Source organism: Raphanus sativus, chromosome 4 (genome assembly GCF_000801105.2).
Source record: "Raphanus sativus cultivar WK10039 chromosome 4, ASM80110v3, whole genome shotgun sequence".
Taxonomy (NCBI): domain Eukaryota; kingdom Viridiplantae; phylum Streptophyta; class Magnoliopsida; order Brassicales; family Brassicaceae; genus Raphanus; species Raphanus sativus.
In genome coordinates this window covers 804,946-832,328 of record NC_079514.1, presented here as the reverse complement: position 1 = coordinate 832,328, position 27,383 = coordinate 804,946, and the positions used below count along the sequence as shown (strand labels likewise).

General features: G+C 37.7%; 5 protein-coding genes, 1 long non-coding RNA gene and 1 pseudogene across 9 annotated transcripts; 1 reads left to right on the top strand and 6 right to left on the bottom strand.

Annotated features, from left to right (window-relative positions):
* The first annotated feature begins 109 nt into the window (after nucleotides 1-109).
* Nucleotides 110-6,011, top strand: LOC108849916 (uncharacterized; annotated as a pseudogene).
* Nucleotides 6,012-6,110: 99 nt separating this feature from the next.
* Nucleotides 6,111-10,329, bottom strand: LOC108854547 (vacuolar sorting protein 39). Its single transcript, XM_018628139.2, has 11 exons — nucleotides 9,854-10,329; nucleotides 9,540-9,751; nucleotides 9,331-9,462; nucleotides 9,100-9,243; nucleotides 8,886-8,998; nucleotides 8,350-8,785; nucleotides 7,954-8,283; nucleotides 7,648-7,869; nucleotides 7,327-7,569; nucleotides 6,663-7,226; nucleotides 6,111-6,547 (listed from the first exon to the last, which is right to left on the bottom strand). Exons 1-11 carry the CDS (start codon nucleotides 10,260-10,262, stop codon nucleotides 6,347-6,349), a joined length of 3,006 nt encoding a protein of 1,001 aa, XP_018483641.2. The 5' UTR covers nucleotides 10,263-10,329; the 3' UTR covers nucleotides 6,111-6,346.
* A 1,018-nt stretch (nucleotides 10,330-11,347) lies between these two features.
* On the bottom strand, nucleotides 11,348-14,214 carry LOC108852832 (uncharacterized). Its single transcript, XM_018626311.2, has 6 exons — nucleotides 12,892-14,214; nucleotides 12,607-12,708; nucleotides 12,333-12,509; nucleotides 12,163-12,261; nucleotides 11,823-12,068; nucleotides 11,348-11,737 (listed from the first exon to the last, which is right to left on the bottom strand). The coding sequence occupies exons 2-6, from the start codon at nucleotides 12,661-12,663 to the stop codon at nucleotides 11,495-11,497; spliced, it is 822 nt and encodes a 273-aa protein (XP_018481813.1). The 5' UTR covers nucleotides 12,664-12,708; nucleotides 12,892-14,214; the 3' UTR covers nucleotides 11,348-11,494.
* Nucleotides 14,215-14,359: 145 nt separating this feature from the next.
* Nucleotides 14,360-18,377, bottom strand: LOC108854452 (plant-specific TFIIB-related protein 1). 4 transcript variants are annotated; one of them, XM_057009629.1, is made up of 6 exons: nucleotides 17,706-18,377; nucleotides 17,331-17,489; nucleotides 15,646-17,148; nucleotides 15,318-15,557; nucleotides 15,031-15,082; nucleotides 14,360-14,643 (listed from the first exon to the last, which is right to left on the bottom strand). In XM_057009629.1, exons 1-3 carry the CDS (start codon nucleotides 18,285-18,287, stop codon nucleotides 16,390-16,392), a joined length of 1,500 nt encoding a protein of 499 aa, XP_056865609.1. In that variant the 5' UTR covers nucleotides 18,288-18,377; the 3' UTR covers nucleotides 14,360-14,643; nucleotides 15,031-15,082; nucleotides 15,318-15,557; nucleotides 15,646-16,389. The 4 variants fall into 4 exon arrangements, with proteins under 4 accessions (XP_056865609.1, XP_056865607.1, XP_056865608.1 ...); XM_057009627.1 differs by having other exon boundaries at nucleotides 15,031-15,557; XM_057009628.1 differs by having other exon boundaries at nucleotides 14,360-15,082.
* A 67-nt stretch (nucleotides 18,378-18,444) lies between these two features.
* On the bottom strand, nucleotides 18,445-20,926 carry LOC108849914 (uncharacterized). Its single transcript, XM_018623520.2, has 3 exons — nucleotides 20,478-20,926; nucleotides 20,217-20,396; nucleotides 18,445-18,769 (listed from the first exon to the last, which is right to left on the bottom strand). Exons 1-2 carry the CDS (start codon nucleotides 20,709-20,711, stop codon nucleotides 20,235-20,237), a joined length of 396 nt encoding a protein of 131 aa, XP_018479022.1. The 5' UTR covers nucleotides 20,712-20,926; the 3' UTR covers nucleotides 18,445-18,769; nucleotides 20,217-20,234.
* A 132-nt stretch (nucleotides 20,927-21,058) lies between these two features.
* On the bottom strand, nucleotides 21,059-23,134 carry LOC108849690 (probable polyol transporter 6). The gene is made up of 2 exons (XM_018623279.2): nucleotides 22,744-23,134; nucleotides 21,059-22,577 (listed from the first exon to the last, which is right to left on the bottom strand). Exons 1-2 carry the CDS (start codon nucleotides 22,877-22,879, stop codon nucleotides 21,193-21,195), a joined length of 1,521 nt encoding a protein of 506 aa, XP_018478781.1. The 5' UTR covers nucleotides 22,880-23,134; the 3' UTR covers nucleotides 21,059-21,192.
* Nucleotides 23,135-25,367: 2,233 nt separating this feature from the next.
* Nucleotides 25,368-27,194, bottom strand: LOC108849913 (uncharacterized). The gene is made up of 6 exons (XR_008944917.1): nucleotides 27,072-27,194; nucleotides 26,731-26,913; nucleotides 26,363-26,578; nucleotides 25,982-26,263; nucleotides 25,799-25,868; nucleotides 25,368-25,737 (listed from the first exon to the last, which is right to left on the bottom strand). It is a non-coding gene; the product is annotated as an uncharacterized LOC108849913 (long non-coding RNA).
* Nucleotides 27,195-27,383: the final 189 nt, after the last annotated feature.

Genomic DNA, 27,383 nt, shown 5'->3' with positions numbered 1-27,383 from the left:
CACTATCTGGGCTTACATACCGTGGGCTCCTAGAAGCTTAAATTGGGCCGACTACTATAGTAATGAAACGGGAAAATATCAAACGACAGCGTTTTTTCATAAGAAAGAATGAACTCCGAAAAGCAGCAGTGAAGGGTTTAAGCTTTAGTTCCTTCTTCTTCTTCTTCTTCTTCTTCTTCCTCGCTCAGACGCTAAACCCTAATCATCGAGAATCTGGTCAAAGATGGAGGCAGATGCTGTGATAGACTCCCGTACTCTGAAATTGAACGACTTATTAAAAGACATCGAGAATCTGGTCAAAGATGGAGGCAGATGCCTGTGGACGATTTCGTTTCGTCAATTAGCAAAGCCATTGATGCAATCCCTGACGATTTCAAGGTGGGTTTGCACAATCTCAATGTTTTTATAGAAAGTGCTTTCGTTAACAATTTGAAGAAAAAAACAAAAACTGAAACTTTATTAAGCTTCGTTGGAGACATTGGTGCGGATAAAGTAGAGTTCAGTTTCAAGAAGCCGAGTGGTTTTAGTCTCTCCGGGAGTTACTCCACTCGTTGTATGGCGAAGCCCGATGCTTCTGTTGATCTTCTTGTTCACTTGCCTAAGATTAGTTTCTATTTGCTGCTCATTCATTTCGAAGTTGATGTTGTGTGACTGTAGAAGGGGTGGTGGTTGCAGGAATGTTTTTATGAGAAGGATTAAATGAATCATCGATACCATGCCAAGAGATGTTTATATCTTTGTGTGATTAAGAAGTGTTTGTTGTCGTCGTCGTCGTCTTCTGTTGAGAAGGTTGAATGGTCTACATTTCAGAACGAGGCTAGGAAGCCTGTCCTAGTTGTGTTCCCATGTCGGTGTGCTTTTGAGTTTTTTCTCGCTAAGAGAGTGAGAGTTTTTTTTTTTTTTAAATATTGACAATGTGTTTGCAGCTAAGAAGCTTGATGAATTTCCTGGATTTTCCGTGAGAATAATCCCTTCTGCAACTTCGCTGTTTAATGTTGCAAAGCTGAGTATGAGCAGGAACAACGTCCGTTCTGTAAGTGCAGGTACGCCGTTTGTTTCAACTTTCAAGAATGTTGAGGCATCATTTTTATTGATTATTCTGATTTTTTTTTTTGTGATGTTGAAGATGGTGTCTCTCAGCCCACACCGACTTATAACTCGAGCATATTGGAGGACATGTTTCTGGAGGACAATTCTGAGCTTCTCAAGAAAGCTTTCTCTGGCTGGAAGGAGTTGGGTGATGCTTTGATATTACTGAAGGTATGTAAAAAGTTAACATGTATTGTTTAGCCCTGTGTTTATTGGAGTTCTTAAATGTCTATGGTTGTGTGCAGATATGGGCTAGACAAAGAAGTTCGATATACATCCATGATTGCTTGAATGGATTTCTAATCTCTGTAATATTATCATACCTTGCAACTCATGGAAAAATTAACAAGTCACTAAACGCATTGGACATATTCAGGGTGACACTGGATTTCATAGGTCTGCTAATACAGCTTAAGTCTATTTTCTGCATTTGTAGTTATTTGATTTTGGAACATGGACAACCAAAATGTTTGGCAGCCACTTCTAGACTATGGGAAAGAGGTCTGTTTTTTCCTCCACAGAGTGAAAACCCTGTCTTGAAGGAGGTGCGTTTTCGACCTTACTGTTAGTCTGTCTTGTTTTTTGGGAAGTAGTATGACTCTGCACTGGTGCTATTGGATTCATTTGTTGCTGAAACAATCAGAGAGAAAATCTACTGGTCTATAGTGTCATTCTGGTGTGTAGCTTGAGCCTATAAGGAAGTATTTATAGATAGAAGTATTTATACTGTTCGAAAAAATCTTATGTAGGCACTAGCTTTTTCGTGTATTACAGTCAAGTGTTCTTATAGCAATTGCATTTGTTGACCAGTAGTAGTATTGCAAGGTGTTTTCTATAGAAGAAGTGTTCCCTGCTCATTGTGAATTACTGATAGTTAACGTTTAAAATTTCAGGAGAAAATGCAATACAGAGAGTTGTTCCCTGTTGCTATATTTGATTCATCTACACTTGTGAATTTGGCGTTCCGGATGACCAGTGTTGGATTCCAAGAGGTACCTTAACCTGGAGAAAACTTTTATAACCCAATTGAGTTCGCTTTCCTGATATCTTATCCAAGGATGAGGCTTCTTCGACGTAATTTTTTTCTCGGTCCGTACAGCTCCAAGATGAGGCTTCTTCGACGCTTAAATGCATGAAACTCAGAGATGGAGGATTCGAGGAGGTCTTCATGACTAAGATCGACTTTCCTGTTAAATATGACCATTGCATAAGGTAAACTTTTCTTGGTGGTATATTTGTGTGTTTTAGGGATGCAAGTGGCTGGTTATGTTCTTACTTTTGTCAAAGTGTTTTGTGCATGTGGAAGTATTATTTTTTCTGTGCTTAATTTTGATTCCTTCCAGTAAGCAATCCCTAACATATAGTTTATATCAGGTTATACCTGAAGAGGAAAACAGAAGTGTCATCTACATCAGGTTTTTGTTTGGACAAGGAGTGTTGGAGAACCTATGAGCAGAGAGTGCATAGCCTGCTGAAACAAGGACTGGGCGACAGAGCAAAATCGATCCGCGTTGTTTGGAGAAATACTAATCAAGATTGGCAAGTAGAGAGCGTACGTTTCTTTCAGATTACGAATTCTACTTCTCATTACAGCCAAAATAGACACGTTATTCTAACGATTTTAACTGTCTTTCAAACAGGGCTTGTCAGCTCTTGACAGAGAAGCACTTTTTATTGGCATATCTATCAGCTCTATCGAAAATGCATTTAGAACAGTTGATATTGGACCAGATGCTGAAAACAAGATAGAGGTACATCAAGAGATTTTTTTTTAATATCATCCTTGTCTCCTTCGGTCGTATTAAATAGTATATATTCTTCTAGGCACTCAGATTCCGAAACTTTTGGGGGGACAAGTCTGAGCTAAGGAGGTTTAAAGATGGAAGAATAGCAGAAAGCACAGGTGTGTTATACTGTTATAAATACATGTTTTTGGCAGAGTTTAATAAATAAAAGTTTCAAGTAAATGCAAGCTGAGTATTTGTCTATTTCATAATCTTAGTCTGGGAGACGCAGCAGTGGACAAGGCATCTTATCATGAAGCAAATTATTGAATATATCGTTAAGCGGCATCTTTCACTCTCGTCTGATGACATTGTACAGTTAGTTGATCAACTTGACTTCTCTCTGGTCTATGGAGATAAAGGTAATTGTTAAACTTTTCATTTCTTTTCTTCTATGTATTGCACGCATGTCTCATTATGGTTTCATTCTAATTCTGCAATAATGCTTTTTTTATGTCTCAGACCCAATATCTACGTCTGGAAATTTGCTTAAAGCCTACGAAGATCTCTCAAAATGCTTGCGTCAGATCCAAGGCATACCTCTAAAGGTTTCTAGCGTCCAGCCTTTAGATTCAGGTTTGTTCTCCTGTAGTTCCCTTTTGTAGTGTTTGCAGTGTTTGCAGTGTCTGTGATAAATTTTTCTTATTCGATTTTCCTCGTGACTTGTCAGCTCTTAGGTTCACATCTGTGTTCCCTCCTGAACCTCACCCAGTGGCTTGCAAAAAAATTGATCCGCGAAGTCAACATAAACTTATGCCATCTTGCATACCAACCAACAATGGAGATCATGGATGATTTGGCAATTATTTTTGCTATATGCAGCTAGAAGGTTCTGGTAACTGGCCCATGGATGATTTGGCAATTGAGAAAACAAAAACTGCCTTCCTCCTTCAAATTGCAGAGAAGTGGGTTAAACTGCTGTTTTGAAACACTTCATTCTATTATGTTACAGAATGTTCTTATCTAATCTCTTACAAATGAAAATACTGACAGCCTTCAGAACGTTAAGGGAATACCATGCACAGCTACTGAGGATAATGTCGATGTTCTCATGGGTGGTTACGCATTTCGCCTGAGAAATTTGCATGAAAGAGGCCTGAGTTTGGTGAAGAAAGAAAGTGAGACTTCTTCTCTTGGTTTCAACATATCTTCTATTTCTGAATAAGTAGCTTCTGTGATTCTAACCTCCTGAACGTCTACTGAGTTGCAGTTGGAGCAGACCCGGGGAAGCATGTTTCCTCTACCGACAAAAAGCTTTTCATTCGCAGTCAACATGCAAGCATGATCAATGGTTTGCAAAGTCGATTTCCTATTTATGCACCAGTTGCAAGGTAAAAAAGGCTTTAAACTTCATGTGTTTACTTTTGGCTTCTTTGAAGTTTCATAACCTCATACCTTGTCTGCTATCTCAAGGCTTGCAAAAAGATGGGTTTCTGCGCATCTCTTTTCTGGTTGCTTGGCGGAAGAGGCCGTTGAATTGTTGGTTGCACATGTCTTCCTCACGCCTCTCCCATTTGGTGTTCCTTGCTCCAGAATTAACGGATTCCTGAGGTTTCTTTCCGCCACCACACTTTTGCATTTACATAAAATAATCAAGTTATGGTGTTGCCAACAATTAAAAAAATTACATATTTTTTTTCGCTGGACTGTGTAACAGGTTCTTGCGATTACTAGCAGAGTATGACTGGATGTTCTATCCTTTGATTGTTGACATAAACAATGACTTTGGCAGAAACGACGAGAAGGAAATCAATGTGAGCCCTTTTATAAAAAAAAATGGGTCTAATGTTAAGATAAGATCTGTTAGAAACGCCATAAGTAAATGCTTTTGTGGTTTTGTAGGATAACTTCATGTCAAGTAGAAAGGGCTATGAAGAGGACAGACAAAACATAAGTTCAGCCATGTTCTTGGCAGCTCCTTACGACAAGGCATCAGATGCATGGACATCAATTTCACCAAACGTATCGGTTAGTACTTCTATTGAAAAGCATCTTGAGCGTTGACTTGTATTTTGTTTTGTTGCTTTTAACTCACAATTTACTATTCTCTGTTGAAAGGAGCAAAAAAGGTTGGTAGCTTATGCTCGAAGCAGTGCGAACGTGTTAAGTAAGCTGGTATCGCAAGAACACAGTGATTCTGTTCAATGGGAGGTGAGTGAGTGAGAGAGACTAAAAACACATTGCACCGAGCTTGTTTTACAAGTAACATGATGTGGACTAATATTAATTGTATCTATATATGTTGCAGTGCCTTTTCAGAACACCTTTAAACAACTATGACGCAGTTGTTCTACTTCATAGAGAAAAATTACCTTACCCACATCATCTTCTGTTTCCTTCGGAACTTAGCCAAGGTCCCAAGCTTGGCCCGCTGTCTCTATCTTTCTCCTATGTTTTTATCGTTAAAACTTATAAACTAATATACCCTGGCAATGATTTGAGCAGGGAAACATGTAGCACGTGGAAAGGCGAGTACAGCGTTTAACCCATTTTTGTTACCTGGAGATTTGAAGAGAAGCCCCGAGGAGCTTAAGAAGAAGTTAATGGTGGACTTTGAGCCGACCAAGTGCTTCATGAGTGGGTTGCAGGCAAGACTTCTAAATCAAAACAAAAATAGTAGAAGTTACTCAGTTCATCGAGGTTCTTATATTGTGTGGTTTGTCTGCAGGAAGAGTTTGGGACTTTGAAGACCTGGTATGATCATATAGGAGGTGATGTAGTTGGTTTAACGTGGACTAAATACAATTCAAAGGTAAACAAATAAAAACTTCTCATCTTTCTTTACAATTCTAATAGAAGAAGAAAAGATGAATGTGTAATGTTTGATTACAGAAACGAGAACGAGATGAAGAGGAAGTGGAAACTAATCCAATAGAGATGTTAAAGGCTGTAGGCAAAATGGGTAAAGGGTTGGTTAGAGATATCTACTTGCTCAAGCCTCCATGCTTTCTCTGAAGCTTTTATTGCTTGTGGACGGACCTGTGGTAGAAGAAACTGTAATGTAATTTTTACTTGAGCATCTTCACTAAAATTTTGTTGAATGCTTTTGTTTAAACTTTGATATAATGTACTTATTATTTTTTGATAAAAAAAAGATGTACTTATTATTTAATTGATTTAAAATCTGATTGATCGGAATTCAACAGGATGCTTGTTAAGATTATAACAAATAAAAAAACTGCACCATATTTATTGAATTTTAAGAATTTTATAATGTTCTATAAAATACCAAACAAAACACTCACAAAATCATTTTTATAAATTATTTTCCAACCGAAACGGGTTTTACAACAAGACCAAACTGGTATCCTCAAGACCACTGTCGCCATTTTCAACCAAACACAAAAGTACAAAACCAAAGAAGAACAGACATCAATAATCAATAAGCTCAAAAAGCTTTACAAACTTACAAACAAGGAAGAAAGATGGTTTAGTGTCTTGAACCTGTGTTTAGTTACAGTAATATGATCATCTCATCGTCTTCTTCCATGAGATGTCTTAGAAACAGCTTTCATGCCTTGAGAATCTTTGAAGCAGACAAAGTGAACTAACGTTTTCCCGTTGGGATAAACAGCAAACACGCTTGCCCCAATCTTCTTGTTGCACAACGAACACATGCTATCGCTTGTTACTTGCACCACTCCTTTCCTATGTTTGTACAGTTCCTCCTTCACCTATTTGTTTCAACATAAAAGAAATGCTCTTTTATGACTGAATAAATCCTTTATGATTCATCATCCAAGAGAAGATAAAGAGATCTTTTGCTTCCAGAACACAAAACATATATACCTGTAAGTTTTCGCTCTGCCTCAAACTCTTGATGACTGAATAGTTCCTGTGTGCTTCACTTGAGTTTCTAAGAAGGGGTGCAAGAAACGGGAGCAGGTTCTGGAGTTTAGTTTCTCTAGGCAAAAGCTTGAGGGCTTGTGCACCATTGATCCTCTCCCACCTTTGACTCAACAGATCAAGAACTTCAGAAATCATAACGGTGGAGTTTCCTTCTTCCATGGGCTCTACTTCAGCATCAACGTCGCTTCTTCCGCTGTCAGTGCTGCTACTGAGACCAGCTCTCAGCATATCCTCAGCGCCTTCTATCGCAACAACTTTCTTGGACCTGCTGCCTCCTTTGACTTTTGAAGACAAAACAGACTCCATCATCTTCGTGGTATCTGAACTCTCGAATGATCCTAGAGCTACAATACGTTTCGCAAAGTCCTTTGCACTTTTCTTAGGATTCAGGTAGATTTGCAGCAGCGTGAGGTAGATGTTGCTTGCCGGTTTTCCAGATGGTAGAAAAGATACGGACTCATATATACGATCACAGTAAGCCAGCGCCAGATCAGGTGCATTAAGCTATAAGAAAAAAAAAACAACCAACGAGTTAAGCCATAAGCATCACATAGTAGTTTCACAATATATTTAACTAAATGCATTTGGCATAGCAAAGTGTTACCTTATGAACATAGATAGACAAAGCAAGCTCGTGTTGATTCATTTTACCCAATATAACAGCACGCTCTTCATAGAGAGCATCGCGTGGAAGACGCTTCAACAAAGTCTGTGGATTATATCCGGAGATGTTCTCTAATGCAGACAATAGCTTTTTCCTTTCAGGAGGATGATCCTTGTCGTCCCATTTCTGCTGCGCGCTTAATGCAGCATGCAAGTCAAGCACTTCTGAAAGGTAGATTTGTACCTGTTTTAACATCATCCAAATTGTTACTTCCTTAAGCTCAATGAAAATGCTATTTGACAATAAGTGCTGTTTCCTCACCATCTCGTTTTGGAGATTCCCAGAAACTGCGGTTTCGTTCATTGCCATCATAAGTTCCAGATATCTACCCTGCATGTATGGAGCATGCTGCTTCAGATACGAATTGACAAGGTCAGCCGAGATGTTTCCCGACAAAAACAGGTCGATGGTTTGTGTTGGACAGCTCTCCAGGACAAGCATAGAGTACTCCAAGACGAGCATAGGATCAGTCCTGCAGAGAGGCTACAAAGAGCAATCCAAATAACAAGCAGTTAGCATATCACAGCTGTTTCTTAGTATCTAAACATAGCAACGAGAGAAACCTACCTTGAGATATTCAATGATCAACTCAGGACTAAAGATCTGCTTCATTTCAGTTTGAGACTGGTTTGATTTGGACTCTTCCGAGAGCTGATTAAGAAGCTTAAGGGCTTCATGGTGCATCGAATTGCTCTTGAACAATTCTAATAGAGCAGAATAACTTTTGCTTTTCATTAGAATCTCCTCACAAATCTTTACGTCACAGTAGTTGACACCCTTTAATAATTCTACAGCAGCTCCAGACTGGCCAGTGTGTAGAAGTGCTTGGAGAAGAGCTGTATCAAGAATTGCTGCCATCTCCCTCGCACCTGAATTAAGCGAGATCGTACCACGTCCCTGCAGATCAAAAGTTTTATTCAAAAATGTTATCATCCAGTCATTCAATCAGCTATTATTTATTACCTTGTTGGACTTCTTAGTCTTGGAAGAGTCATAGGCTCCGTAAGTTTTGCCAACGGCATCAGAAATGACCTCTTCTGTTCCTTCAGAAGTGGCCTTCTCGATAATGCCTGGTCTCTTCTTCTGCAAGTACTTTATCAGAGCCATCAGAGTGTTGTGGCTCATTTTTTTAGACTCAAGGGCTGCATTGCCTTCAGATTCCATAAAATAACGAGGAGATGAAGTCTCCATATCATCAGAAAATCCGGATGAGCCTCGTGACAGAGATGTTTCATCCCCAGAGATGTCCACCATCTTATCTGGTGGAGGAATCATTGTTGTTTTAGGAAGAATGATGGACGGATACATGGAAAGCACATGCGTTATATCTACTTGAGACGCCAGAAAGTGTTCCATGGCTTCCTCATAGCTCCCGTTTTCAAAAAGATAATGAGCAAATCTGTATCATAAAAAAGAGACAACGAATATGAAATTCAAGATACCCATGGAACTAAGCAGTACCCTTAATGAGTAAATATTGAAGTTCTAGCTTTAAATACCTTGTATGAATCGAACTCTCTTTCGCAGCTCTTATGCTTGACTCTTCAGGGGGGAGTAACTTGCATAGAGCTAAGGCTTCCTCAAAGTTTCCAGAAGCTGTTAACTGTACAATCTGCGAAGACACTTAACTCTATCATATTCATATTCATTCATGAAAAACCATGAGTAGTAGTAGCAAGAAACAACAAATATTCTCAGAGCTAGAGAGAATACCTGAGCACCGATAGAAACAGGGAAGAGAGCATGAACAGAGCTATCCAAACCAACAATCACAGCATTGTTGCTCTTGACAAGGTGACGAATATTCTGGAGAACAACTGTCTGTATCAAAGGATAAGGGCTTCGCAGCAAGCGAACCTACCAAAACAAATCCAAAAAAAAAAAAACGCATAAGCTCATTAACACGTTTCTAAAGACAAGGCGAAACTAGCTTTATATACATACCTCAACTCGTCGAGGTAACAAGGCTATTGCATAAGGGTTCTGAATGACTATAGCTGTTGGAGCCTCTGACCAGCAAAGCCTCTCAGTCTGAAGTAGCTTCCCGTTTTGATCAACAAAAACTCCAATGTTATCCTACCAAGTACCAAAAAAAGAAAGAAACTAATAAAACAAACACAAAAGGGGGACAAACAAACAACAGATGTTTATACCTTCCCCAAGAGAAGTTCACCAGAAGGTAGAGAAGTGACGAGAGGAGGAGCAACTCTACCAGAAGGAAACACCTCAGAGAGAGTCCCATTAGCAGTGTTGAGAATCACATACTCTTTCCTAATCCCTAAGCAAATGTTCTCACCGCACCAAGAAATGGACTTTACAGTATCAGGAACTCCAAAGTCTCTCACTTCCACAAACCCTCCTCCTCCTGATAACAACCCATCCACCAAAATCAAACTCAATCAATAAAAAATCAAAACTTTTTTTTTTCAATAAAAATAAAAATCAAAACTTTCAATCCAATTCGTACCGTCGTGCTTGAAGATGCAGACTCTCTTCTGCCTAGAGAAGCAGAGGAAGCCACGTCGATCGTCCCAAGAGTAAGCATTGGCGCCTTTAGCTTTGGTGATGACAGCGACGGTCTCCAGATTAGGAAGCTTGTGAAAGGCGATCGACTCCGAGAGAGAGAGGAGCAGCTCTCTGGAAGCTAAGACCTTCATCGCCACGATTGGTTTCTTGGAGAATCCGGAGACGGTCGTCTCGAGGACGTAAGAGTCTTGGCGGAGCTCAGAGGAGGAGGAGGGAGATTGGGGAGAGTAGATGCGGAGGGAGCCGTCGTAGCATCCGGCGAAGAGCTTGGAGTTGTAGGATTCGACGGCGTCGATCCGGGCGGGGCAGTTGGTGAGGAGCTGGAAGGAGTCGTAGGCGTTGTGAACCATTGTTTGTTCTCTTTCGTCGTCAACCTCGGTGGGAAGGGAAGATAGTTATCTGGGGATCACCATGGATCCATGGTGTTTTAAATCCAATTATAACCAAAATGAAATGTTGAGATTCGAACCCAGGGCCTTTGGGTCAAAGACAAACACTCTAACCAAAGGAAAATTAATTAGAAATTGGTTTGAGTATTCGAACCCGCGACCTTTGGTCCTAAATTTCATTAAAAGTATTTAACTTGAATTCCTTATTTTGTAATAGACAGAAATAAATAAATAAAAAGTGTTGACAAAAAAAAAAGACAGAAATAAATTGAGCGAATAATTCATAACTAAATTAAAAGAAAAATTGATAGACTCTCAAATCTTTCAATTAGTAAACACACAAAAACAATCAGACATGGTAACAATATTCTCAAACACACATTAACTTTAATGACAAGGAACGTGTCAGCTAACTAGAACATTGAACAAGTCTTTGTCTCACTAATTTTCTTAGTTATCTGCACGTTTTTTTTTTAATTTGGTTTTCCATCAATGAGAATAAGCTCTTTATTAATCTTCTCTTCTTGTTTATGTGTTTATATGTAGATTCAGCTCTCAGCTAGTTGCTGATGCAAAGAGAAGTGGTCGACTCAGGAACAACTTCGGCTGGAGAGAAACCGTTTGGTTGCGGATACTGTTTCTCTTCTGATCCCCAGAACTTTGCGGTTTTGAGATCGTCTTCAAACATTTGTCTTGAGAATTCCTCATGATCATACTCTAGTCAGTGCCGTGCTCAGGGTTTTTGGGGCCTAAGGCAAAATTGATGATATAATTTTTTATTTAAATTCAATATTAAATAAATTAATATTTTAAAATATTATTTTTATTAAAGAAATATAATTAAAATGATGATATGTTATTTTATATATTGAAAATAAATTAAAGTCAAATATAAATGATAAAATTAAATATCTAAATTAATTTAAATATGATAAACAAAATATATAACTATAAATTTATATATTATATGGAAATTATAAATGAGTTAAATTCTTTTTGTAAAATATATGTGAACAAAATCAACAGAAAGACAAAAACAATTAATAGTAAAAATTTAGGATAATGGCTAAATCTATAACTAAAAGAATAGGAAATAAAATAGATTATCCTAAAGAGATTTTTTTTGTACCAATTATTATCATCTAGTGTAACCATTTAGCTAAATCATGAAGTCATGCATTGTATTTGACTAATTACACCGAACAACAATAGGAAAGGGGGCCCCAAAAATAGCATTTTAGAAGGGGCCTGAGGCGGTTGCCTCTTTTTCTATGTCTATGGCACGGCTCTGACTCTAGTGTTGCTTCTCCTCCAAACTCCTTGGGAAGATTCTCCATATCAAAATGTGATCTCATCAGTTCATCACTTGCTTTGTCATTTGGGTACACGAAGTTCACCTTTTGAACTGTTCTCGGGTCCAAGAAGTACTTAACAGCCTAGTAAATAAACGCCTCTTTAAAGAGCTTTTTAAAAACTTTATTAAAAAGACAATATTATTGTGTAGTAATGACTCTTTTGTACCTTGTAGCCTGCTTGGAAGAGTCTTGGAGGATTGTAGAGAAAGGACATACCGAGTCTCTCAGGGTAATGATTCTGTAAAATGTAGATAATGTCGCGTGTTGTTTTCATGGGGGCATTATTAGCCATGGACCAACCAGTAAAATCTATGAGCCAAGACATTTGTTCTTGTTCTTTGGGAAGATTAATGATTGCGTTTTCAAGAAGATACACCAAGTGCCTGATATTACCTTCTGCTGATGTTGTATTCTGATTCAAAATATTAGTTGAGATACATATATGTGCATTTGAGTTCTTGAAAAATATTTTAAAAAAGAATAAACAGAAAATCCGATTAAATTACCTGTAAACCTGGTCTCATTATAAGCACAGTCCTACCTTGACGATCATGAAAACTAGCTCTTGAAACTTTTCCAGTCTCACCTTCATGTGCTACTTCATGCTGGATATAATCAGAGAAGAAAATAAACAAACACAGAACGTATCTTTTAAATCTTTAGATGTTGAAGTTACCCAAGGGATCTCATGAGGCTTGTAAGTTGATCTCCATTTAAGAGTCTCCTCAATCATTTGCTTGGCGTTTTCGACATTCCAACTACGAGCATCCAAATATCTCCTCAAGGAAGTATCAGAGCAGAAAACTAAACTATGTCCTGAGAGCGGTCCTAACGCACACTTCAGTTTGCTAACCTGAATGTTGGTATAGGTTTTATTAATTATTATTATTACTAATGATGCTTAAGAAATTTGGAAATTATGTTAATACTAAAAGAAAAACTTCTTGTACCTTGTTATCTTGCTGAGAATCATCCTCAGGCTGGTGATCACTCCTTCCCTTAAACATGTTTGATTAAAAATCTTTTAATCTCTAAGAGGACTGCTTCAAAACCTAGAAACGGTAAATAAATCAGGTTTCGCAAAAAAAAAACAGAGTTTTAATACAATAAGAGCAAAGATCAGATTCACAAAATATATCGAAGAAGTTATTACAAAAGATCAGTAATTAGCAACGATAAAGCATTTTGTATTATATGAAAAACAAGATCAATGAAAGGATTGAAGCTAACGTAACCTTCGTTAGTGGAGAGAAACTTGAGAGTAGTAGGAGCCTTGTTCAATTCAATAACACGTACGATGGAGAAACAAGAACCGAGTGAAAATTAAAATCAAAATGCAAAGAGGATCTAACCTGATAATACGGATCTCTTTGTATTAGTGATCGAGAGAGAGAGAGAGAGAGAGAGAGAGAGAGAGAGAGAGAGAGAAGGATCAATGGGTTTGGTCGTGACGCGAGCGATTACATTCCCACCTCAAGAGTCAAGAGGTCTAATGAAAAAATGCTAGTAACGTGGAAAGGACGTTTACAAATTTATGTGGCAGTTAAAGTTTAAATATTATAATTAGCATATTTATATATGGTTTTGAACTTTGATTAAATCAACAGCATTTACAATAGACCAGTTAAACCATGATCAATGGGATATCTTACGGTGAGGTTCTAAAACTAAAAAATATCTTTCTAAATACAAGATACAAAGTTGACGTCTCTTAACCAAAAAATGTCAAATTATGTTCTAAGAATCTCAAATGGGTCTCTCCATTAATCATGCTCTTATTAAGTAGCATAAAATTATACTATGTCACATCAATCCGACCCTTAACGCTTCTTAATTTATAGCTTTTTTATATCTCTTCTGCAAAAGAATATAATTTAGCACACAGCGCAATTAACATAATTCACTGGTTATCTCACCAGTCACAACGACAACACCATTTACCGAAAACACAACATGAGCTAGCTAGAAAATCGGACTGATATCATCATCAAATTCTCAGTAAATCGGAGTGAACTTCATGGAGCTCACAAGAGAAACTATGGAAATCCATTCGGTCCATTTCTATTATCCATTTCCTACTTCATTCCTATGTATATGATATATAAACTTTAGGGCTCAACCATTATTCTTCTTTTTTTCTTTATCGTTCAAAATCCAAAAGACGTATACAGAATCCAGATAATCATAGTGATGGACATATTTCTTTGTGCGACCGTATGTGGTTAAGAGTTACTGTTTACTTGTAACCCAGGTCATATAGGTAAACATCATCACTGCTTCAGCCCTGACCAGTTCCTCTTTCCCTTGTGCCAAAAAAAAAAATGTTCTTATTGAACAAGGACTGATATATCAACACAAAGTAAATTCAAAATTAAGATAATGTAAAGAAGGTGAAAACAGATCTGGGTGGATTCGAACCACCAACCTCTCGTAACGAGAGCTCTACCATTTTGAGCTTACAGATCTATCAATGCTAACCTTGACCTCTTGGTTTAAACGTATGGACTTACTATGTTTGACATGTCTGCTCCTATCTTTCTCCACATTCCTAAAAAACGACATCAACAATTGAGTGACAGAGTTCACCAACCCATCAGATAGATGGGTCAAGATTTGCAGCTTGCTTTAATATTTACCAATAAAATTATCTGACAATTTATCAAATTGTACCACTAAAACTAATGCTGCAAGTGAAACTCAACATCAATAAAAACTGTAATTGCTAATTCAAAGAGCAAATCGACGTAATACAAGTATAATCGAGACATTACAGTATAAAATTCATTATTAAGTGAGATAAATAATGAAATATTCAGATTTAGAAACAAGATCTGTGGGCTCGAACTTTGACAAATTTGTACAAAAAGAACAAAGTAACTTCTTTTATATACCTTCTGCTTAAACAACATGAAAATTAACTTCCCTTGGGGGCAGGTTTTAGCATGGCTGGGGAAAATCTTTAAAGGTCTTCAAAGCCATTTGCAACACTAAAAAACATACATGATACATTACAGTATGCTTACAGATTGGTAGAAATGTAACAAGATACAATACACTATAAAAATGCGTACAAATTGTTGTCCCAAACAAATTTTACCTAGGTATATACACCTTGTAAATCACATGTTATTATAGACGAAAGTAATAAGTAATTTCAAATTCAAATCAATAGTGAGCCGAGGTAATGGTAAAGTGATATAAATATAGATGCAATATATGATTTCTTTGTTACAAAAGCCTAATTAATAATAATTCAATTCTGAATAGTAATAATCTTTTTTGTCCATGAGAAAATTAAAGACGGTTGGTTAGATATGTTATGTTGTAGGATTAAACAGCTGAATGGGAGAATTGAAACTAAAATTTAAAAGTACCTCTGTGTCTCCATGGAGTATGTTGGATTAGGCCGTGCGTTTGACTCCAGATCTGCTCAATAGTAAGATCTGGATCCATTCAAAATATGTCTGTATCGAGATATTTTGGTGAATTTGAGATCAAAAGGAATCAGTGAGTGTGTGCGAGAGAGCGAGATGCAAAGACACAGGTGAGGGGGAGAACCCGGGCTAAAAAAATATGTTCCCCGTGCGAACTCCCCTCACAACAACACGAAACTATTTTTTTTTATTAAGGAACTTTTTTGTGACCTGCCATGCAAGCGCACCTGTCATGGCAAAGGTCGGATGACAAAGATGCTAATTCAGAACTCAAGCCCTCTCTCATCAGAAAGGCTGTATCGTCCTTAACAAACATCTCATACATCCTTCAATCATCTCATATCATTTCACATATCTTCCTCATCTTCTCTCTTCTTCTCCAGTCGCTCCTCCTTGCCAATCGGATTCATCATCTCCGAGACGCAAATCACAGATCCAACGAGGAACCTCGCGATCGGAGATCAGATCTGAGAATTCGAATTGAACAATATTACAATGAATCCAATCAAACTAAACAAATCAATTATCAGATCCAGCTACGATAAACATAATCACCAGCTATTCAACCGATCCTGAGAGATCTCTCAGCAGCTACGATACGTCTTCTAGCATGAATCAAACCGAAGCCACTAGATCCATGCCGATACGAGTCCTATCCGTGGATCGAGAGCTGAACTCCGACGATCTGAATCGGAAAGACGATGACATAGCAGAGAGATCTAATGAACACAAAGAGATAAATTGAAAAGAATAATAAGAAAAAAGCGGGTATGGTAACCAAAGAGATCAATGCTGTTATCTTTATACACAGAGTCGGGGATAATCAACGGACAAGATCAAATAGTTGAATATAAGATCAACGGTGTATAGTTTACACGAAAGAAAAATAATATTTAAGGAAAGTAGACAGCGAATATGGGTTGTTGGCGTTTTACTAATTCCATGCAACACGTTTTCTTATTTGAAAACGGAATATTCCTTGCAATTTCCTTCACGACTCTTCCATATTTTTATTCTATTTTATTTATTTTCCAAATTTGCGTACCAGAAAAAAGTCAAAAATATACAACAGGCCACGAAGATGATTAGGCTACTACAAAAGCCCACAACCCAATCCATCAAACACAAAAGGGTTAGGCAGCATAACTTTGTACTTGTACTCTTTCTGACACTGAATGTTTACAAGACCATAGCGAAACGACTACAGCCAAGATGCATACGAACAAAGACAAGAGTACATGCATTGGATATGTAAAGAACTTCAAATCCAAGTGAAGAGTGTTACCGTTACACTAATGACTAATCTCCATGTGGATTATTAGCATTCTTGTTTCCTGATTGAGATCCACTGCCTCTGATCTCAGCATAACCCGGAGGCAGTTTCGGCGGATGAACAACAGGCAAGCTGCTTGAGGACCCGGTACCACCAGAAGGTCTGAATGACCAGTTGATTGTGCTGATACTTGAAGATGGAGATGAACTCGAAGGGAATTGGTTATGTTGTCTGAGATATGTAGGCAGTGTTTCCTTATCCCCTAGCTGCTGCTGCTGCTTATCAAAGTCAGGTTTATCCGGCTCGCTTACCATTTCCCCTGGGCTCATGACACTGGCAGTTCCAAACAGCCAAGGCTGTCTGAATTTCGGATGCTTTTCTTCTTTGCCTTTGTGTTCTTGTTGTTGGTTGGCATGATCAGATGTTTCCACGGGTTTAACCGGTGGCTTGTCTCTGTCTGCTAAACTCGGTTCAGGTGGATCCACGGCTCTAGGAGTTGTTGAGCGGGTTGTAGAGATTGTGGTTGTAGGGAATGCTTTCTCTGGTGGGACGGCTGGTGTGTAGTTAGACGGGAGAAGGTCGTCCCAATTCTCCAGAAGCTCCTTATACACTTTTCGCAGGGTTACTTCCGTTAATCCGGTTATCTTACAAATCTCAGCTTGCGTCTTTCGTTTGTCTTCAAGCTGACATGCTAGATAGATAGCAGCTGCAGAAATGCTGATAGGGTTTCTACGGGTGCAGAAGCACTTGTTGATCACCACTTCTCCGATGTGTGTTGCCAGTTCCTACGAAGATTGAAAACAGACAAATCAGCAAAGGTGTAATGGTTAGCATTAGTGACACCGAGTGGGAACAATGTCATTACAAGCCACTTTAAAGACTCCAGAACTCAATAGAGGCGGGAAAAGAGATATTTCAGGTTGCATTGTATGCATTTCACAAAGAAGTATCAGTTTAGTGGGCACACCTGAGCAGATTTGTTAAGTTGAAGGAGGGTGCAGAATCTTGGCATATGAACAGATATAGAGTTGCTGTTGATAGGTTGACTTAGTTGTAGAGCTTCTCCTAAAATCTTGATGTACTTGCCAATTTCCTTCTGCTGTACATTGGCTGCAATGGAGATCTCCTATTGTTCAAAGCAACGGAAAAGGCATTAGACAGAAACTCACGGTAATGAACTAAAAACAAGTGCTGCATATATCAAACGGTCCACATTAGTTGGTAAGTTGCTGCTAACACAGCCTGAGTAAAATATATAAGCAAAAACAGTTCAAAACTATCATCAAACAAAAGCTCAAAGACACTATCATAAAATTGTGAATGAAACAGGATGTGTAGCTACCTGAAGAGTTCTAGGCTCCTGAGCTTCTCTAATAGCTTGAACAAGACAAGCAGTGGCCAAGGCTTCGACGCTTCTGTTCCTCAAGCAAGTAGCTGAGCAGCAATCCCTAAACAACTGGAAAGCATGCTCAGAGATATCGCAATCCAGCCCCAGAATCGACGCCACGTCGATGATCTGCATATAAGCCCTCAGGTTATCCACCACCACAACCGTCGACGACGACGACGAATTCGAAGCGAGCTCCAGGGTTCGCTCGAGCTCGGCGAGGTGACCGGAGAAGGAGAGGGAGGAGCGGGCGAAGATCGGGCTCGGCTCGAGTGACCATGTTGAGAAGGCGGTGATGAACCCGGTTGGCTCGAACGGATCTTCCTCGTCGGCTGGAGACGGTTGCGCGGCGGGGGGTTGGAGATCGGGAGTGACGAGGCAGAGAGGAGTGTCTTGCGCGCGGAGATGGAAGAGGTGGTGGTTTTGCGTCTGGCGTTCTTCCACTACGCGGCCGCATGAGGTGCATTCCGTTATCGATCTGCCGGAGGTTGCGGTGGCGCACCGTCCTTGCGCCGATGAACAGTAAGGACACTTCATTTATTTTAATTTTTTTCTCTTTACTCTTTTTGTTTCCTCCGGCTGTGTTGTTTTCGTTACTACTTAGTGCTTACTGCTTACTAGTGTTGAATATTTATAACAACAGAGCGTATAAAAACTTTGTCTTAACGATTTGATAATGTATTTTTGTTCAAAAAAAAAAAAACGCTTTGATAATGTATAACTCAGTGCTTTTGTTTTGGTTGTGTTTGCATTACAGAAATTAGATTTGCAACAATGGTTTTGTACTGAAGAACACGTATATCAGAAAGATTCCATGTTTCAGCACATCATAAAAGTATTTGTATGTAATTACCAATCGATAGAATTGAATAGGATCATCTTTTGGCTTCAGCAAGTAGAAATGATCATAGGTTTATATGTAAACGTGTTGTCGCCAGTATATATCATATCACCATCAGCTATTTGCTGCTTGGCTAGTGTAAAATCTTCTTGAAGCTTCTTCCCAAACCCCTTGCGCTCTGATTAAAAAAAAAAAAAATGTAATAAGACGAGATCATAGCCATCATTGTACACTCAACAAAATCGGAAAAAAATACATTTACATACGAATGATGACTTTGGAATGATGACCTGACCAACCAACTTCTTCTACAAGTGGGATTTTGGAATAAAATGCAAGAAACAAACCGGAAGCTATAGCTATCTGAAATGAATCAAATGCTCAGATACTCTTTGGTGAAAAAAAAAGTGCTCAGATACTCTTCATCTGAAATTCATTTTATTTTCATTTATTTTTAATTCGAAATCTGGCAAAAAATCCAATATATCCTTAATGAATCTATTTATTTACGGACCATGCCATTAAACCTAATTTTCTACCTTATCTCTACAGATCTAGATCTATCTTTTATTCTTCATCTTCTTTCTTTCTCTCTTCTCTGTCTTTCTCTCTTCTCTGTTTTTCTCTCTTCTCTTTCATTCCTTCAATTTTCCATTTAAATCTCTTCTTTTTCGAATCAGTTTTTCTCTCTGTTTCTTATCTTGTTTTATTTCGACTCTTATCTTTTCTGTTTGCTCTGTTTTTTTATCTCGTTTTTCTCTGTGTTTTTTTTTTGTTCTTCTTTGAATCTCGTTTTCTTTAGTTGTTTTGTTTTTTCTTTTGTTCTTCTCTGAATCTCAGATGTTTGTTCTTTTTTTCTTCCACATCTTCCTTCTTCTTCTCTACCTACTACTCTGCTTATTCTCCACGTCAACTTTAGTCTGCTTTTTGATATTTTCGGTTTTTAAGATCCAGAAACGTATATATCAAGATAGAGCACGAAAGTGAAACTACAAACCCACAAAAACAGTTTTACCAAGTTATACTATTTGTGTAACTTGGTAAAACTGTATAACTAGGTTATAGTTTTGCCAAGTTTTACCTCGACAAATGTACAACTTGGTAAAACTATAACCTAGTTATACAGTTTTACCATTCTCGATGTATAACTTGGTAAAACTAGGACATAATTACACCACAATGGACTTCGACAATGATGTAACTTGGTTCAACTTAGTTTCTAGTTTCACTAAAATTCAAAATTCAAATTTAGTTTCACTAAAATTCAAAATTCAAATTTTAAATTTGATACCTAAATTCGACAATGGTATAACTTGGTTCAACTTGAGTTCTAGTTTTACTTAAATTCAAAATTCAAATTGTAAATCTGGTACCTGAAATTCGAAATTCAAATTTCCGATTGAGGAGGAAAAACGTAAGGGCAAAATCGGAAAACTCTTATTTCATGAAGAGTAAAGAGTACTTCAGATTTCGTAAGAGTATCTCAGATCACTTTTTGCCTCATTAAGAGTATATGAGATTTTTACTCATCTGAAATCTCATAAGTGAACATATTTTTTTTTTAAAAAGACAGAATCTCTACTAAATCACATGCTACCATGTTATTGAAACACAGAGACCAGTACCTCTAAAATGTAATATCCTTAACCTCCCATAGCATTGTCTCTAACCCCAGGAACATCACTAGTAAGCTCTTCATAAGCAGCGACGAATGCCTCTTGCCAAAACTCAGGCAACTTGATCCGACGACTGTTAGTGTACACGTCCCACATACGCTTCACCACTCTCTCCCTCTCCTCCATTTCCTACAAAACACACAAATTCGAAATCAGCTCCAAAATTCGATTACACAACAAAGAGGTAGAAATCAAGAAAGAAAGTGTCACCAGAGCGTCGAGGTGATCGTAGTTCCGAACTCCGAGATCTGCAGATAACCGGTTTAGATTCCCGGTGGATAACCGGAGAGTGACTGTACCGGTGAACATCGACCAAAAGGCTAAAAGCAAGAGAGCAGCGAACGCATAGAACTTGTAACGACCTCCTCCAAACAAAACCGATTCGGAGTGTTCCTTCTTCGAATTCGCCGTCGCCGACGTCGGCAAGGCGTCGTCCTCCTTCATCGGTAAAGTGTCGGCTCGATTTAGAGCTCACTCTCTCTCACTAATACTATTACGAGCCGTTGATCTTATTATACTGTTAAGAAATGCTAAAACTATAACTGGATCGTGACCGTTGGTTTATATAATTTGATAAAAGCCACATACAGTACAACAAATATCTAAATGATACTCCCTCCGTTTCAATATAGACGATGTTTTGGAGGAAGTATTTTGTTTCAATTTAGATGATATTTTGAGTTTTAAAGTTAACTTTAACTTTATTGGAAACTATTCAATCAATTAGATTTTGCAGTTTTTTATAATTGGTTAGTTGATTATAAAATTATATTTTTAAAATACTTATCTAGAAAGATTCTAATTTTCTTAATCTTTGTGCATTAAAGTAAAACATCAAATATTATGAAACAGAGGGAGTATCGTGTAAGACCAACACGTTAAACGCAGTCATATAAAGATAACTTAAAAAGAAAAGAAAAAAACACTAAGCTACGTCGTTTTCGCCGCGTACTTTATGATCACCGTCTCTTTGAAAAAGCGCTTCGATCTCCTCAAGCGACTTTCCTTTCGTCTCCGGCATAAGGAAGAAGAAGAAGTTCCACGCCACCGCTGCGATTCCGGCGAACATGAAGAAGGCACCACCGGTGGTTATCGCTTTGGATAACGACAAAAACGACATTGATACTGTGGCGTTCATGACTCTGTTCACCGCAACTCCCAGACTCGCTCCTTGCGCTCGAAGCTTCAACGGGAAGACCTCAGAACTGTAAACCCAAGTTATTGGGCCGAGCCCAATAGAGAAAAACGCCACGAAGCTATAAGCCGAGACTATACTCAGCACCAAAGCCCAAACCAGTTTCCCGCCAGAGTTCTGAGCCATCGTAAGCCCGAACCCAAGCATCGTCAACGCGCCAATCATTCCTCCGACGCTGGTCAACAAAAGCTTCCTCCGACCTACCTTGTCAAGCAAAAAAGTCGCCGTGAAAATAAACGTCGTTTTCATGATTCCGACACCGATCGTAACCAAGAAAAGCTTGTCTTTGGTCGTGATTCCCGCTCTCTTGAAGATCTTCGGACCGTACAGCAACACGGCTTCGATACCAGTGGCGTGCTGGAAGAAATGAATCCCTAACGCGGTCAGAAGAACTCGTCTCACCGCAGGAGTAGGTCTCAGGATAAGCTCTTTCCAGACCCCTTCGCCGTGAGTCTTCTTGTTCTCCATCTTCACGACCTCGTCTTTGCACTTCGGGTCGATTCCCGCGGCGGTTTTGATGTCTTGAAACCGTAGCTCCGCCTCTTCAGGCGAGTTCGAAACCAAGTCCAGTATCCTCTTGCCTTCTCCGAGACGTCCTTGTAGAATCAACCACCGTGGAGATTCAGGCATTTTCAAGATCCCGAAGGCTAGCACTAGCGACGGGATCGCAGCTATGCCGAGCATCAGTCTCCAACCGATATGCATTGGTAGCTTGGAGAAGAAGTAATTCACTAGGTAACCTAGTAAAATCCCTATGCTGATGCAAAGATGAGGTAGAGAAGCTAAGAGTCCTCTGTGTGAAGCGGTTGCGATCTCTGCCGAGTAAACCGGTGCAACCATTAGGGCGAAACCGACTCCGAGCCCGGCTGTGCATCTACCGGTGAGGAGAACAGGATAGCTTGGGCCCCAGCCCATTAGTATTGAGCCCAACATGAAGAGTATTGAGGCTAAGACGATTGTGTAACGCCGTCCGATTATGTCAGATGTTCTACCGGCGAGCAGTGATCCGACGAGGGCACAAAGGTTGAGAATTCCGGTGAGGACTTCGATTTGAACTTCGTTTGTCTTTAACTCTTCTTCGATAAACACCATCGCTCCGCTCATAACTCCGGTATCTATACGCAACGTATCTTATCATGAGATAATTACAGAAGAATAATAATAAGTAAATATTTTCTTGCACATGTAAAATTTTTTTGTTTTTTTTTTAAAAGTTAACATCTATACATATTAAAATCCCTATAATTTTTGGAGATTTCTTAATTCTTATTACATACTTACCGTAACCAAAGATGATGGAGATTATGGAGGCGACAATAGCGCATTGAAGTGCGTATCTATTAACTCCAGTGTTCTCCTCGGTCGGCTTCTTGGTCGGATTTTCGGTCGTATTCTCGCTGGAGATTTGATCGGCCATGGTTTATTTAGCACCACGTGATTAGAAAATTATAGAGTATACAAACTTTAAAGTTTAACTAATGTCTCTCCCAGTTGTAAGCTTTTGTCTGAAAGTAAGTTATGTGTTTGGTAATCTCTCCCTCACTGCCAAAGAAGATTCGTTGATTATATATAGAAAAAACATAGATGACAACACAGAGAAGACTGTACTCGTGAAAGCCACAAGTCTGAAAAGAGAGGATTTAGTTATTTGAATCCAATGGACAAGATTCATCCACATATTTCTATATTTTTATATATTTATAGAAGTTTGTTTGTGACATTAGTACCGAAGATCCGATCAATGATTCTAATTACAGACCCTAATTAAGTACATGTGTAATAACAGCTGGACCTGACTCTAAATTTGGAAGTCTGTGTATCTAAACGTCGATCGTTGCCTTAAATTTGGAGTACTAGTTAACTTTTGATTTTGGATAAGAACATATCTATAACCAAGCTGGCGTTTTGGGCGTAGTTAAAACGTAGAAGTTTGACTACCTAAGATATTTTGTAAATTTAATGAAAAGATATGGGTAGAACACGAGTCTGCTATAATTGGATAAGAACTAGTAGTTTTTAATAGCTGCTTTTTGTTTTTATCCTCGTGAATGTCTTGATGTCAATGTGTAACCAAACTCATAGTGTGGCTAGACTCGCAGATTCAAGGTCAACTATGGAGAGTACTGTGTAAAACGTCATGGGTCCATTTTCATACTTATTCGGAAGTTTGAAATTTTGATTATTTAATGGGAAATTGAAGTGGCTATTTGGAGTTAAGAAACTCTAACAGGGTTGATTAATTAGACTTTGAGTCCTACGAAAAGCCAAATATGTTTTGCGTAAAATTTTGAAAAAATTAATATCATGTTTACATAATATGATTGAAGTTATTTCTTCCATCTTTTCTTGTAGTTTTTCATAAATTCTTTCCCAAAAGAAATAAAATAAGATAAAACACAAAAATCTAATTTGAGAAGCTTACACGTACTTCACGTTTCTCAGATTACACACATACAATACATACGATAATATTAAGCAGGTGTTGATGAACATAAAACATTTGTAATGAAAGTTTCAAAAAAAAAACATTTGTAATGAATAATGCATACTTATAAATAGGATTTTATACAACCAATTCAAAAATACTTTAGAATAGTAGCTTACTATAGTCCAACAATAGTAAAATGAAATTTCTATATCCACAGTCCACACCGCCACAAACTATACAATCCTGACACATCTTGCGACTAAACTAAGAGCAGGTCCAATAAGGAGATGCTACTAGGTGTCTAAAACTTAAAAGAAAAAAAAAAGTAAGAGAAATTTTTTTGTAGAAAACACAGCAATCGTCCTTAAAAAACTACTGGAAAAAAACTCCTTACAACTCAAACAAATACCTGTCAATATAGTATTTTTAGTTCTACACATTTGACTTTAAATATTTAAACAAAATAAATTAAAATAATAATATTTTGTTATTAAGAACCTCATTTTTAGAGCTGGACCGATAAGGTTGCGCTAAATAGATCCGATATAATAGAAAATATCTTGAATAATTAATTTGATTTGATCTTGAAAAGAATACTTTTTGAGAATATATTACTATATATAATTAATAAAAACTTGACGACAAAAGATCTAAGAAAAGTCTATGCATTGTTTATGATATTGTTTGCACAGTTTATGATATTTTCTCTAATGTTGACTAATAATACATCATGTGATATGTCACAAAACTTGCGTGGTAACGTATTTAACTAAACTATCAAATATAAAGATAATGTTGAATCGCTGTTGCCATTTTAAACTCAAAGTAATGTTAGATATTTAAAAAAATTTGATGAAATTTTGTGGCCTTTATATATGTATTAAAAATAAATCATTAAATTTTGTAGTTAAATGTTAAAAAACTATGTTTTTGAATTTAAAATTGTGAGATTATTAAAACGTATTTTAATCGCTCTCTAAACTCTGTAGAACAACAAGAATCACAGTAAATTAACCGTAACCATACTTCTCTCTCACACACGCACCCACACAAATAATCGCTAAGTTAAGTTAACTGCTCTAATCTCTATTATAAAATAAGTGGACTTTCATGTTTTCCATAAGATCATCATTTGAAAGAAAAATATTCCACAGTACTGTCTCCGGACAAGTGGTGTTATTGGACTTTTTCGTCAAAAGTTTATGTTGGACTTATTAGTATGGAGACGTAATAATTTTTCAACAAAAGTGTTCGATAAACAAAATGTTTATTAAATTATTAAAGAGTCATATTGTCACTATTATCATGCAGAAAAATAATTTGATTTTTGCACATTGTCTTATTTGCAATAATAAACTACTTGTGGAAGAAGCTAGAGGTTAGCAGAGTGCTGCTCAAACAGATTAGCTCCTACGAGCTATTAAGATCATCATCATCTACTTTTCCTACATCTTTGGAATTAAAGATGGAAGCTCTACCATACTTAACAACAAACCTCTTCTACAAGTGGGATTTTGCTAGAAACAATACTGAAAGCTATAGCTAAGAAGACCGAATCTACTGAATCACATCCTACAATTTTATCGAAACATAGAGGCCAGTACCTCTAAAAGATGTAATTACATTAATTAACCTAACAGTATGATCGAACCGTTGCACGGGTCAAGCATCTATGCGAGTCTCTTTACCTTTGCATAGAGAGTCCAGAGAAGGCCTTCGAGGCAGAAGTCTTCCAAATTCAATGCGAGTCTCGAAATATCTATTACTCTTCTTTGGAGGCTCGCCAGAGTATTCGTACTCGAAGACAAGCGAAGTGTCTAATACTTTGGTGTGATCCAACTTGAGTGCTGTGAAATAAGTCAAGTCAGTAGGGAGCGACTGAACAATAACAAAAAGTTTAAAAGCTACCTTGTAGGTCCTTTTTGAGAGAGTGACCGACCATAATAGTATCCACAGAAAGCAAGTTAAGCAGTTTTTCCTGCCAAATTAAAGGAAATTGATTCAGGAGAATGACAACTGAAACCATGCATATATACAAAATATATATATATATATATATATATATATATATAATATATAGTGGAAAAGAACCTGAATATCTGCCAGAGAGAGAGTGTGGGAGGGATTCTCAAGATCTTGGACTGCTCGTCAAGATCTTGGACTGCTCGTCAAGATCTTGGACTGCTCGTCATGACTCGGTGAAAAGAGCTCGTCAAGAATCACCTTAAAATCAGAGTCAATAGCAACAACTCTAACAGCAGAGTCACTCCCATTTTGACAAAGAACCATCTCACAACAAAGAGCAATTGCATCGATGTCCTTGGCATAGTCTGATCTGCTTTTCTTTCTCCCAATCCCAGTAATAACCCAATCCTGGTTTACAAAGATAACAAAAGGTTCATGTCAGGTTAAAATAAAATAAAAAATAAACAACAATCTATTTTGTGGTGTGAAAAATTAAGAAACACAAACCTCAAACGGTGGAGACAAAAAGTAGTCCAAAGGGTGATCTTCACGAGCCAGAGTGGTTTTAACGAGAGTGTGCCATCTAGAATACACAGAATAATCACTGAACTCTATTGGTCTCATCTTGAACAACACGCTATCAGGAATATCGTCATGATCAGACCGCTTTGAGAGTAAACGAGCCAGAAAACGGCTGGGATTAAGAACCCAAGCTTGTTATAACTGAAACAAGGTTAAAAAAACGAAACACTATCTCATCAGTTGAGAGGAGATCTACCACAAGATAATATACTACCATACAGTTGGGGGATCTTAGCTAAACAGACTATACATATATATAAGTGAAGCAAAAGAGTTGTGTGTTTGATTTTAACCTGCAAATCATCTTTCTTTTGGAGGGTCAGGAAGAAAGCGATGAGATCTTCTTTGCTTCGACGTACAGGAGTAAGAAACCTGTCTTCGCGACGTGGGAATTTAGATTTCATGAACTCGTCCCATGTCCCATGGTCGCCTTTCAAGCCTCGACTACGCACTATGTGCATCAGTCTTAGGAAATCCTATATATTCAAAATTAAAAAAAAAAAACAAAATCCTTAGTTTTAGCACCATGATAAAAAAACACACACACAAAAACATAAACAAAAACAAAAACAAAAACAAATACAAAATACAAAATACAAAATACAAAATACAAAATACAAAATAGTGTGGCCACCTTTCTGTCCAGTGACTCTAGCATGAACTCCATCACGGCGGCGTAGCTTGCGGATTTCCAATCTCAGGGGGGCGCTTTTTTCAGCTTCTAGAGAGTTAGGGTTTCTGTTTTAGCAATCGAAACCGTTTAATAAATGGAAAAAGGTTTTGCTCAATAATTTAAGTTGGACTAGTTCGAATTATGTGTAACTGAATTAAATAGAAATTAAGATAATTGTCTTTTTGACGAAAAATTATATCTTTTTGAAAAAGGAAAAAATAAATAAATTTCCAATATATTTTAAACCAAAAAGGAAAAAAAAAAGATAACGTG